Source organism: Pezoporus flaviventris, unplaced genomic scaffold (genome assembly GCF_033815535.1).
Source record: "Pezoporus flaviventris isolate CSIRO_AGI_PZ_B2104156 unplaced genomic scaffold, CSIRO_AGI_Pfla_v1 ptg000001l, whole genome shotgun sequence".
In the NCBI taxonomy this organism is placed as follows: Eukaryota; Metazoa; Chordata; class Aves; order Psittaciformes; family Psittacidae; genus Pezoporus; species Pezoporus flaviventris.
In genome coordinates this window covers 50,633,178-50,646,540 of record NW_026892549.1, presented here as the reverse complement: position 1 = coordinate 50,646,540, position 13,363 = coordinate 50,633,178, and the positions used below count along the sequence as shown (strand labels likewise).

At 45.6% G+C, this 13,363-nt stretch overlaps 1 protein-coding gene across 1 annotated transcript; it reads left to right on the top strand.

Annotated features, from left to right (window-relative positions):
* The first annotated feature begins 1,361 nt into the window (after positions 1-1,361).
* On the top strand, positions 1,362-10,609 carry NABP1 (nucleic acid binding protein 1). The gene is made up of 6 exons (XM_061457309.1): positions 1,362-1,639; positions 1,790-1,928; positions 5,007-5,078; positions 6,437-6,509; positions 6,787-6,853; positions 8,283-10,609. Exons 1-6 carry the CDS (start codon positions 1,549-1,551, stop codon positions 8,465-8,467), a joined length of 627 nt encoding a protein of 208 aa, XP_061313293.1. The 5' UTR covers positions 1,362-1,548; the 3' UTR covers positions 8,468-10,609.
* Positions 10,610-13,363: the final 2,754 nt, after the last annotated feature.

The window sequence follows — 13,363 nt, the reverse complement described above, 5'->3', positions numbered from 1 at the left end:
TTTGGGACTTCAAGCAAAATCTCCTGTGGCTCATGTCACTTTCCTTTCAGATTCCTGCAAGCAGCACGTTTTATTCCAAGCTCCGAGTTGTACCCAGCAGCGCTGCTCCACTGCCTACAGATAAGCATTGCACAAGTTCGACCAAGGCTCCAATGTGGCAGAATGTGTGGCCAAGAATTTCACAACTGCTGTCATCTATGGATTTCTGCTTACAGAAGGTGAAAGCCCAACTAGCTAAGTCTGGCTCTGGAAAAGAGAAGCAAAGTCCACATTCTGCACCCTGCTACCTTTCCTAAGGGGGAGAGCTGAATTTGTAATTCATCTGCATCTCTTTGGGCTGTTCTGTGGCAGGGAGCCACTTCCTCAGAACCTTCCAGCCAAGACCATCACAAGGCTGGGGGAACTTGTTGTTAGTCCACCATCTTACCAGCCTTCCCCATGGAGATGCTGCCCGCCCCTCATGGTTGACCCAGCCTCTAACCAACGTCAGATAACTTGTCTCCCCAGAAGGTTCCTGTTTAAGAGTTCAGGGCACTTTGATAGTGTTTTCAGTGTTCAAGAGGACTTTGACTCACATTTTCAGTACAATAAACTTCTGCATAACCCTGAGCTTTCCCTACATCCACTGAACATGTAGTCCCAGTACTACTAGGTTGCGGTGCAGCCCTGCAAAGCCCTGAGGTACCACACAGCACTTCTGCTCCCCCCTTCAGTCCCTGCAACTGTCATTTCTGCTTGGTGGGGACACTTCCCCCGAATAAAAACAAACCCACCCCTAGCGGGCACTCCCATAAACCCATCCTCTTCCTAAATGTGTATTTTCAGCGAATGAGGCCGGAACTGTTGAGAACTCGGCCCCCAAGAAATCTCCGCAAGACCTCTCTCGGTGTCACAACCAGGACTTAAAATGGCGCGACGAGGAGGCGAGTCGCTACTTAACAGCCCTCTGCTTCTCTGCCCGCACTCGGGGTGCTGCTGGGCTGTTTCGCGGAAGAAATAAACGCAGTGAGTGAATGAAAGAGCCAAGCCACGGCTGCTCCCGAGGAACGTTCACCCCAGCCCTTGCCCTACCCAGCTCGGCTCGGCTCGCCTCAGCAGCCACCACATCTCTCTCGTCAGCTCCCCGACCAATACAAGATGGCCGCAGGGCGGCCCAATCAGCGTGCGGCTCTAGCTCGCTCCCCAGTCCCGGCGCTCCGCGTGCCCAGGACGGTTCCATTCGGCACTGTCATTCCTTCTTCCCCCCACCCGGCGTCCGGGGTGGTCTCGCCCTGTTGCCATAAATGCGAACGCCGCGCACATGTGCTCCTCAGTGCCGGCGGGAGCGGGAGGGTGTGGGAGGGCTTCTTCGTAGTGTTGGTCCGGACTGGGAGCTGTGGGGGTCGGGGTGCCCGCAGAGTTACCGCGCAGCCCCTCTGTGCTCGTGTCCCCGTCCCCTGTGAGGGTTGCCGGTGCCCCCCTGCCCGGCTTTGCGTTGCTGCCGCTGTTCCCCCGCGGGATGCGGGCTCGGCCCGCCCCGTCAGCCCTGCCCCCCTTGCCGGCCGCATTATGAGCGCGGCGAGCGATACATACTTCCTTATAAAAGACATAAAACCCGGACTGAAAAACTTAAATGTCATCTTTATTGTGCTGGAGATCGGTAAGTGGCGTCCGGCACGCCCCACCCCCGGGCCGCCCATGCGTGTCGCCCGGGGGGGGGGGGGGGGGGGGGGGGGCTGTCGGGGCCAGGCCGTGCTATGTGCCGTGCCTACGCCCCCCCGGCTCCCCTGATCCGCCGTTCTCCCTGCAGGGCGAGTCACCAAGACGAAGGACGGGCATGAGGTGAGGTCCTGCAAAGTGGCGGACAAGACGGGCAGCATCACCATCTCCGTGTGGGACGAGATCGGCGGCCTCATCCAGCCGGGGGACATCATCCGCCTGACTAAAGGGTGCGTACGGGGCCGGGCCCGCCGCCCCGCTGCCCAGACCGGCCGGGCGCTGCCTGCGCTCCGTTCCAGGGCACGATGGGTCGGGGAGTCCTTTGTCAATGAGGTGGAGGTGCGGGGTTCTGATTAGCTCGGCAGCCTCTTGAGAGGAGCGGATGACAGAGCTGGACACCCTTGGCCCGGCTCTCTTGTTAGCCAGGTGGCACCCTGAGATCCCACCACCTTTTCCACCCCAGAATGCGCCTGGCTTGAGCATATAGTAGGTAGACGGCTAGGAGGGGCTTGTATTTTTAATGAGGAGGTGGTGTTTAATAGGAGACTTGGTTTGGCTTTAGAAATAGCTGTCAGGGAAAATACTTCTTTTGGGGTGGGGGGTGAATACAACAGTCAGTCCTGGTATGTAAATCAAACAGGGAAGTCAAAAGCATGTTTTTATTTTCACAGCCAATTCTTTACTCTAGCAGTCGGCTCCTTAATGGATGAAGGGGATGATTAATCTCTCTCATGCAGAAAAGTTGATTTTCATTGCAATGGGTTTAACAGAAATGACAGGCAGAGGAGAACCTTTCAGTTTTACTGTAAACATTCATGCTATGGCTACATTATAGAGCATTATTAGTTTGGTGAGGTGCAGTTAACTTATTTCAGAGCTGTTTTAATTGAAAAAATCTCCAAACCAAAACCTTATGTTGTAAGAAAACATACTAGATTCAGCTTGAAAATCCGTTACCATGTCACTTAAGTTGTCAATAGCAAAGTGTTAAGTCATTTTAATTTGAGTTCTTTATGCCAGTTAAGTTACACTTAGAAATGCATTACATTGATCCCTTGGCCTACAGCACTCCAGGAGGTGGTGGAGCTACACAGTGTGTAAGATCTTCTTAATTTGTTTTTGTGAAAAAGTAGGTAAAAGGTTACTCAGTGGAGCTGCTAACTGAGCTGCTCTTGTTTATCTGAGTGTAATTTTTGGTTTTGACATGAAATAGGATAACCTTTGCCACCAAAACTACAGCTGCTTCCTACTATGCTAATGTCCTTTTACAAGAGAGAGCCTGACTCCTCAGCAGAGGTGGTTCTGAGGAAGCCTGCTTGCGTGAAGAACACGTGGAGTGCTGAGGCACTGTGGGTGGAACTAAATCAGAGCTTGGGCCAGCACAAAGCCCTGTGTGTAGATGACGTTGAAACAAACTAATGACACTGTTCAGCAGTGTCACTGTGGCTGGCTTGCAGTAGCTGCTCTGGTGTTTCAGTGCAACAAATGGGAGGGTCATTGCACCCCTTTGTGTTGAAAAGTGAAGTTGGCTTGTGTGAATTAAATTCATGAGCTGACATCACTGTTCTGGTGGGTGGCTAAGTCATGCCTTCATTTAAATGAATTGCATGTTTACTTAGGACTATGTAGTGAGTGAAATTGCAGAAGCTCAAAAAATGCCCTCGTGCTGCCATGCAGGGTTCTCCAAACACGATCCTGTACTTAAATAGGACTGAGAATGTGATGTTGCCATTAAACGGCAGGTAAGTTTCAGCTCTGTAGGCTAATCTCACTTTTCAAGATGCACGCTATTATAAGTAGAAAAGCTTAGTTAGACCCCACATGAAAACATATCTCTTTTTTTTCTGCTGAATTTCAAGTTTTATAGATGCATTCCTCTGCAGAGCAGACACTGTGGCTGATTTTTGTCATTGGCTGATTAAACCCATTTACAAGTAGCTGTTGTGGTTAAGATTTTCTAAATTTGAAGTAAGTTCTGGAATTTTGTGCTTTATAGCCAACTCTTCCTGAGACAAAAACAAATGCTTGCATATGTGGAATAACTTTGTGCTGGAAGTTATCAGTCCCATGATGTGCTGAATCTTGTCCCAGTAAATGTATGTTTGGCTTAGTTGGTAGCTCTGTTCCCTTGTGCTCTGCCACAAGACTGTCCAACTAGCTGGTTATTAAAGGTTATGCATAAAGGGAATCTTTAAAGTGGAAGGTAGCTTTATGAAGCACATTAATCCTGCTTCTGGATGGAAAACTCCCAAGATAGGCACTGTAAATGTAGATACTATGCTTTACTGCTCATGTTGAAGTACAGAGAAGGTTATCATTGTATTGGCATTGCAGTCCTGTTCTGCTGGCCTGATTCCTCCCTGGTGCCTCTCTTTGAGGCTCTGTGTGCAACTGGATGGCTCCCAGTCTCAGCAGATAAAGCAAAGGGCAAGAGGAAGGTTGGTTATCTGTGTTCTAGAGGTAGACCTGGAGCATAATAAAGTGGTGCCTTCTCCAGATTATCTGTGACTCCTGAGAGTGCAGTTGCTGGGGCTCCCTATTCCTTTGCTAGAAGACACCCATGGTCCTGTTAACTCCCTTGCATTGCTCCTGGGTTTCTGGTCTGTATTTTCATTATTTTCTTCCTATACATGATGCCCCTCACCGAAGCGAACAATTATGCAGGAAGTTTTGCATCACTTAAATTCCAGTGCTTGAAGTGCCACTATAAAGACCGGAGTGCTCTCATGCTGTCTTGTAAGTGAATGTTTCTGCAATCCAAAAATGATTTCATTGCATTTCTACACTTCACTTGGAACATGATGGTCAAACTTGTGCCTTAAAACCCCCCAACACATATATCTGGTAAGGACCTATACCGAAAAAGTAAGCGCTTCTTGTCATACTCATTCTATAGTAGTATCTATATATACAGTGAACAAAGGTGATTCTTTCTGGCTCATACTGAGAGTTATCTCTGAATGGTAACACAGATGCTGCTATACCACTTTTGGCAAAATGCCTTTCCTCTGCAGGACTAGTCATAAGGATTGCTTCAGCCAAGGAAGAAGCATCCAATCTCATAATTGGCTGCTTTCCTGGAATTACCAAAAGAGTCACCTGAGCTTCCAGTACCTTTTGCTAGAAGTAAAATATGGGGATCCATCAACTTCTAGCTCAGTGAAGTTGGAGTCCCTGGGAAATTTTTTAATCCATTTATGTTGGTATGTAATACTTATTAACTCACGGAAGACAGCACACCTCCGCTTTCTTCAGCAGTGGTAATTCTGATTCACTAAGACTGCTTTGCTTCCCTTTTCTTTGGCCAGGTATGCATCCCTGTGGAAAGGATGCCTGACACTTTATACAGGACGAGGAGGGGAGCTGCATAAAATTGGGGAGTAAGTATTGTATGTTCATACTTGTGGTGTTGTGTCCTCTTAGAGCATCGTGGTAAGTACGAGACATGGTGGCTCTTAGTACATGGTCATGAATAGGTACAGCACAGGCAACTGTGGTGCAAGTGTCCATGTGGTAATGAGCTCTGACCCTCTCTGAATTCTAGGTAGGTTGAGGAAAATCAGCCTCCATTACTGGCACAGGTCTGTTTTTTACCTAGAGGGAGAAGGTGTATAAATGACAAGGGACTTAATCTGCATTTCTTACCTAGGCCTCAGCTTGATTAGCCGCTTTATTTTGGTGTGTGTGTATCATGCTTGAGAGACAGGCAGTGCAAAGAAGGAAGAGAGAGGTAACTCCAGTGAATCATATCTAAACAGAAGCAAGCTTCATTAAACCTTCTTTAAACTGCCCACAAACTGAGGTGGTGACTCCTCCTGATTAAGAACAAGCATGAGTAACACACTCGACAAACAACAGGAAGAAATAGCAACAGTTTTCTAACCGGAAGAGTGCTACTGTGGTTGCACAAAGAGCTGTGGAAGGCCTTGTTGTGATCAGGGAAGTGGGACTCTGGGGTGGCCACCTTTCTTCTTGGATGGTTCAGAAATATCCCATATTCAGCTGGATTTTGTAAGTGATGACCTGTAGATTTCCTTTGGTATAAAACCATTGTTGCTTCAGAAGCATCAGCCAGTTTGCTTACCTTCCAGCAGGCTGCAGAGAGGCGAGTCCTTATCTGGGTTGTGCCTCCCAGCAGGAGGGGAGTGCTCCATTTCTTAGTCACTCCAAGCTGTGTAATGATCCAAATCTTTCTTCCCCTCTGCCATAATTTCCATGTGATGAGTTGGTGGGCCTGTTCCTTCATAGTCCCCTTGGGTGGAAAAGGATGTTTTCATTCCCTGTTTTGGATTCCTCTGTGCTGTTATGTTAATGGGGCACTCCATCATGTGGAAGTGTGTGGGAACATAAAAGTTTTCCCTAGAGATCTAATGGAGTCACAATCTGGGAGCAGACTGGGTGACTGTCTCAGGTAACCTTGTGAGTGGGTGCTGGCCAAGACTGTGCAGCTGGAAGAGAGGTGGATGGAGCCCTTTCATCACCTTTCGTTTTCTTTAGGCCATTTTACCTCCTAGATAACTGTGTATTTGCCTCTGCTTGACTGAAACAAACACCCTCCCCAGGAAGGTGTGGCAGCTTTACCACAAGCCATAAAAGGTTCAAAGAGCCTTTTAGTACCTATGAATTCTTGCTAATGGTGGGGTCTGGATTAGTTATTTCTAGGTGATGGGAGGTGTTAACATTTGAGTTGCAGAACCTTAGGCTTTAGAACTACCTCATCATCCTAATTTCTCCCCAGGTTCTGCATGGTATATTCAGAAGTGCCAAACTTCAGCGAGCCCAACACAGAACACATGGGGCAGAACAAACTGGTATGTTAAAACTGTTTGAGGCTTCTGGCATAAAGTGCTGTTTGTTCTGAGTATTTCATACCAGGCTGGGATCAGGTGTGACTCTTGGAAAAATGGACTTGATAGATAAAAAATGAATGAATTGCTAGTAGCAGATAAATTCCATATGGATTCACAATAAGAACACAGGAGAAATTTCTCCTTCCTGTAAAAATGTGAAATTTCTCTTATCCATGCCTTTTTTCTTTTTCTTTTTTTTTCTTTTTTTTTTTCTTTTTTCCTTTTCTTTTCTCTGAAGGCACAGGGTGAACAGAATAATAGTTCTGCATCAAGTAATATGAGTTCATGTACTTTTGGGCCATTGGGTAAGTTTTTTCATTTTGTGGAAGTGAAAGGATGAGAAACACTTAATAAAAAGAAATTTATCTTGCTAAGGTTTCACCACTCTGGGGCAAAAGTATACTATGCTCTAAAAAGTCTCTTAGGCTGGGGCCTGAATCTGCAAGCACATAAGCATGAACATTTAATGGATAATGGTTTCAGGATTTCTTCCCTGGAAGAGGAAGAGATCAGAATGTTCAAGGTGCCTGTATTATGTGAAGGGACTTGACTGATCCTAGATTGTTTTGATGGTTTCAAAGTGTTTTTGCAGTACTTGAAGTTCTGGGTTTTTTTTAAACTTTAATACTTCAGTCTTGCCAATCACCATGGCTTTCCTGCCAGTTTAGCTCCCCAGAACAGAAGTGGTGGTAATCTGAATTCCAGTGTTTGACCTGGTTGGATTATTTTGTGATTTATTTAAGCATTGAAGCTTAAATAAGAAAATGCTTCAAGAACTTGAGGTTCCTTCTCAGCTTACAACTATTCATGTCCAGACTCAGTACCTGAAGCTGTATAGCGAAACCCTGCTGGTGACAGCAAACTGATTCCATAACTTGATATTAAAAACAAGCTCTTTCTGTTCCCCTGAAAATAAATTATCCTGAGCAAAGGGGTTCAGTGCTTTCAGGCCAGTTTTTCCTCAGTGCCAGGGGGAGGCGAGTAGGCTTTCACTTTCAGCCCAGTTAGTGTGTAGATGATTCCTTACTGCCCCTGCTTTGGGTTGTGGACAGCTGTTGTACTGAACATGAGCATATCTTCTGAAACTTCTGGTGGTTTATTCCTGCTTCTTTTGTGTTTTTTAAATGCAGTGATTTCCTTTTGTCTCTTCCTTCTCTCCCTGTGCTTCCTGTCATCATTCTGCCTTTTCAGCTCTGTCCCTCTTCTTACCAGCAAAACATGAGCAGTGATGCTTATAAGGCTTAAGTTCATGAGAACTTGGTGCTAGCTGAGTTGCTTCTGTGGCTGGACTTGACAAGGCAGCTTTCTATGTCTGTGTTCCTGGTAGTGGGGAATGACACAAGGAACTTTGTGTAGTCTGCTTTTGCTGATTTCTTCTTGGCTTCTGCTGCCCTGCTGTCTCTCTGGAGCATCTTGGTGCGTGAGCTACAAGCCAATGCATGTTTTTGAAAGCACCAGTCTAGTTTCACAGGACTCCAGTCTCTGTTGGGCAAAGAACTGGCATGCAGCTCTGACCTTTCTTGCTTCAGTTGGGAGTGGAGGTAGGGAAGGTGGGGAGGTAGTTTAGGAGGGTGCAAAAGGTAAGCTCTTGCAGTACCAGAGGGGCTTTTTCTTCTGCTGCTTGGGGTTTGCTGGTTGCCACAAACTCCATGCATTCACTGTTGCTAAACTTATGTAAGGGAGCAGTGATTTCAGTCTGTGGAACTCCTGATAACCTTTTTGCTGTCTTTGTAGGAAATGGTTTACAAACTGGACCTGAATCAAGTGGATTTCCATTTACATATAATCACGGCCACTCTTACGCAGGTAGTGGGAGAGGCAATGGACGAGGACCTGTAAATCCAGCACCAGCTAATAGTGTTCAGCCTTTTCTCCCTGTTGGTAATGGGAGGGACCCACGCAGAGCCTTTAAAAGATGACTATGCCAAATGTGGTTGTACAGCTTGCTTAAACTCTACACTCTACTTGAACACTTATTGCACTTTTATTTATAGTTAACTGTGAACCAGTTTGTCCTTTATTGTTGGTTTTTTTACCTTTTGGTCTATGGAGCAAACTTGATGTGATCTATTTCTTATTTTGCTTAGGGAAGCACAGTGAAGTCTTCCCCACTCATTAAGGGGGAAGGGGGAGAAGGTGAATTTAAGAAAGTAAGGGTAACAGCTTGACGTGTCTCAATTAAAACTTGGTACCTTTTGCTAAATGGAAGAAAATTTCAGTTACGTGTATGTATTTTTCTGTTGGTCAGCCATGTAGCCTTAAAAGGTCTATGTCCTATGCGTGCATATGTTGATTTCTATTAGGGTTGATGGGAGTTCTTTGTTTTGAAAGATAAATGAAGGGAAAGAGCAAAGATGCTCTAGTGAATTGGGTGTCCTTGGAATGAATATAGCTTGTAAAAGCAATAAGTGTAAGGAAATGGTGGCTCCAGCACCCAGTCTCCTGAGTCAGAGAATAGGTAACTCAGCTAAAAGTTGGAAGACACGGTGAGTGTCTTGAAGCTTGACTTCTGGTTCCAAGAAGGTGTATGCTACTTAAAAATTCTCCATTAACACCATCACTGTCAAGGAAAGTGACAGTGATTTTTGCATAGAAGCTTAGTTATTCATTCTTGCTTTGCATGAAATGGCAGGAGAGTAGGATCTGAATTCAGACAGTACTGGGGCAATATGCTGTTTGTAGTCACTCCTTGTGTAAAACCCTAAGGCTACATTGTAGGAGTCTGAATTTCCAGGAAAGAACTGTTATCAAATGCTGCATTACCCATCTCTTCAATGAGGCTGCCTTCTCCTTCCTTCATTCACTTTTCCAAATGAATTATGTATGGATGGATATGTGGATTGCAGAGGTACTGGCCAAGCACTCAGCTGCACTTCTGATGCTGTTAAGCTGCTAGGCTTTCCTTCATCTGTTTTATAAGAAATATGAATGATCCCTTAAAGAACCCCACTACCACCATCTCCTGGGGGGAAATAGCTGTGGTTTTATTCTGAGATCACAAATGCCTTGACTCTAGATAAAAGTCCAGTGCCATATTTCAGATCAGGTTAAAAATCAACTTGGAAGCTGAGGTGTCATACTGGATTCATATGTTTAATTCTTATAGCTGACCTCTCAAATAAAAAATTGCACTAACCATTTCAAAAACAAATCTAACTTTTTTTTCTGTCAAGCCATAAAGACTTCATGACAAAAGGCTATTTCTGAATTGTGAGTTGTCTCTGTGGTTGTTCATGTTAATTGAATCTACTACTATGTCACATATGTTTACATGTTATTTCCATTTGATACTTGTGCTTTTGGTACTCTATTGTGATTACTTGTTGAAAATTGCTTCTAATTGGCAGAAGTTCCTTGCTTAGTATGAATTACTGAACTTTCTTCTAAATGCAAACAGCAGCAACAACAAAGAAGGTTTAGTAGAGACTGTGCTCAAACACCTGAGGGCTGTTTTCCTCTGGTCTAGTGAAGTGCTATCCTGATACCTGCTTTCGGGTGGAACTAGTGAAACTTCTCTTGGACACAAGAGGGTGGCATGCCTCATGCGATCACCCATGGGTGCTGTTACGGAAGAGCAGTGTTAACTGGTGAAAGAAAAAGCACGCAGTGACTTCTGGAGAAATGGTGTAAGGAGGTGATGTGTAACTCAGGGACTTTGGATTGCTTATTAAATTAAGTCATGTATAGTCTGGATGCATGGACAACCTCTTACGCAGTGTTGCATTAAGACATTTGATACGCTTCTGACAGGGAAGCCAAGAGGATTTCAAACCTGTGAAGTATGTATGACATGTTCCAGAGCTGGATGAAATATAAGTATGGTGTGAGAGCTGTGCTTTCCAGTAGTAGCTGTAAAGGTAGCAAGTGATGGCATGGTGGGCACTTCATACTTACTTGGGTATCTCCACCATGGATATCAATCCTGGTGGTCTTGACTTCTCTACAGCATAAAGAAGGTTGCTATAGGTGGGAGTCCTGTGTTGGTGTGTGCTAAGGTGCCTGATGTTTGTAGGTCTATGCATTTGAGCTTTTATTAAGATAATAGAATACTTGTTCATAAATTCCAAATAAAAAGTGGGATGATTACTGCTGATAAGTGGCATAAGATTAAAAGCTTTCTGCCAAGTGGATGATTGATTTGCAGTTGGGAGGAAAAAGGCAAGAGGCTGGTCTTCATGTTCTCAAGGTTAGTAGCATTCCTGCTTCCCTGTTTCCTATGTGAAAATATTTCAGTCTATTAATAAATTTTTACTTCTTTGCAGGGGAAATCTGTGCCCTGAAAAGTCGCATGGACTTAAAGTAAATGTAATCGTAGTAATTTTTCAAGGTCTTCTGATCTTCCAGTGAACCTAAGAAAAAGTCGTTGCCCTCAGTGGTATCAGCCTCAAGATAGTTCTCAGCTTGCAGAGGAATCTGGGAGCCTGCCTTACATCTGTTCGGATCATACCACCTTGCTTCACAGAGACACACATTCCAATATGTAAACAAGCAGTTGTCATGAACTACTCTGACACTAAAAGGCAGTTCATAAGTGCCCAGTGGGTTACGTCATTAGAGAGTCTTCCCAAGATATTGAAGGGTAAGGCTGAAGTTAGGGTAGTTCCACTGTAGATTGCCAAAGGCAAAAAACAACTCTAAAAGGTGCTCACATGTCCAGATGAATTGTGCAGTGCCTCAGTGCAGCTCAGTAGCCCCTATACACTTGAGTCACAAGGCACCCAGCTTTCAGCACCCCACAACAGCTCTCATCTTGCCAGCCTAGCAAAAGGACTGATGGCAGACTGTAGCAGTATTGCAGTTGAGAGTTTTCCTGTTTGCCTGCCACAGTCTTCCATGTGTTCCTTGATCTTTCACCTTGATCCCAAAAGTGGAAAAGCAGTCCTGTACCATGAAATACTGCCCTAATCTTGGATGTGTGGTAGTCATGTCTTTCATGTCCACAGTCAAAAGGGGAAGGTGCTAGAAGAGCTGACGTGCTGGAGCAAGGCATCATATGTCATCTGCCTCCATAACTCATTTAATTAGCTTTAGCCTTAACTTGTGACTGGCAGGTTACAGTCCTGTGCACTCCAATAATGTAGTTCTTCAGCATCACACAAATTCCAGTAAGGGTGTATGCAGCTAGTGCTGCTTGTAGAAAGCTGCTTGAGGAGGTATGAAATCTCTCTTCTACATCATTCTACAGCCTGGACAGATGATACCCTTAGCAGCATTGCAGGGATGTCATCTGTGTTCTGTTTATGCATGTGTGTCTCTGAACACAGGAACATTTAGTAGACAAATTGCGGTTCCCTGTAGCCCACTGGGGTGTTGTATTTTTCCTGGATGTTAATGTTTGTGTTCTGCTAATGACCCGGCTGTGCTGTGGTTATCCTCTGCAACTCATGTCTGTACCCTCAGAACAAAGGACCCTTTCCTGTTCTACAAGGCAGTTTTCATCAGCAGCTCCCCAAGTGCTTTGTAAGGAGTAACACCAGTAGGATTTGCAGTGTTTCGAGGGAAGTTTCCTGGGCTGCTTCATGGCCCATGTGGTCTCAGCTGCCCGGCTGTCCCCCCTGCTTCTCTCAAATGTCCATAGACTTCCCATTTCAGACATGTTGTTTATTTTTACCCCTTGAACTCAGCAATTACTTGTGCTGCTGAGTGCAGTCTCTGGCAGTTTTTTTACAGGGCATCACAGGAGGTGCCTTGCTTTCTCCCTGCAGCTTGTGCTAGTGCTAGCTCTTGAGCTAGAATTGTCTGATGGTGAGAGCTTTCACTCAGTCCAGCACTAGTGCATGTTGCTGAGAAAGTGACAGGGCTGTGACTCCTGTTTGGGGTCTGATGAGCCTCCATCACTGGTTGCAGCAGAGCTATGTGTTACCGTGTCTGAGCCCAGCATTCCCCATGCTGAGCAATGGTGTGGGATGAGCCTGGCCCTCTCTGCTAGGAAGCACAGGGATCCCAGGGAAACCCTTGGCTGGCTGCCCTACTTGGGGTGGCCTGCAGCACCCCATAGGGGTAGGGTGGCTTCTCCAGTGACCCCAGCCCCTCTGTGCTGCAGGTGGAGTGTGAGGCACGGTGATGGGCTGAGGCTGCTGAGGGAGCTGGCAGTGTTTCCTTGGCTGTTTGCAGGGGCTCATGTTCTCTATCAGAGCAGTGGTTTGGGTGCCGTGTTTGCAGAGCACAGAGGGGCTCTGCCTGCCTCAGTGGCTTGCCTGGTGTTTCAGCGCTGATGCTGCTGCTCCGTGTCCCCAGTGCCTGCTCGGTTTTGTGGAGGCGGAAAGATGGTTGCTTAGGTCCATAGAAACACGCAGACCTCACAAGGCTATGTGCCTGTTTGGTTTAACAGCCGCTGTGCTGGTGTGCTTTTGTTTGCACCTGTGTGATTAGGGAGGTTGGAGCCGGCTGAATGGGGGGGCTGCTCGTGCTGACATGGCTTCAATTAAACCAAACAAACACCAAAACAGGGGCAATTGCCTGAAAACCGAGATGGAAGCTTTCAGCAAAGCCCTTTGGGAGTTCATTCAGAGACATGCTTTCTGACTTCAGCCTTAATCATGCTGCTAATTCCTTTATTCTTGATTCCAGAGAACTGGAAATTGTTATGGCTCTTTATAAGGATTATGATTTTTAATTCATTCGGTGTTGGATGTTTGTGTGTGTATAACGTGCATAAACATACGCAGTGTCTTGTTGGAAAAACTTAATCCTAAACAAACTGGATTAAACTACAGAAGATGGGAGTTCAAAGAGATTAGAAAAAGATATTAGAAAAAAAGTTTGGAAGTGACTAGAGGGAACTCTTAAAACTTCACGTTTCTGTTTAATGTCTC

What these genes read in the sequence shown, in the direction of transcription:
- NABP1 (XM_061457309.1), top strand. Translation starts at nt 1,549, where the DNA reads ATGAGCGCGGCGAGCGATACATACTTCCTTATAAAAGACATAAAACCC. An exon ending in CTTTATTGTGCTGGAGATCG is followed by an intron (nt 1,640 to 1,789) that starts GTAAGTGGCGTC and finishes TTCTCCCTGCAG; the next exon opens with GGCGAGTCACCAAGACGAAG. An exon ending in ACATGGGGCAGAACAAACTG is followed by an intron (nt 6,510 to 6,786) that starts GTATGTTAAAAC and finishes TTTTCTCTGAAG; the next exon opens with GCACAGGGTGAACAGAATAA.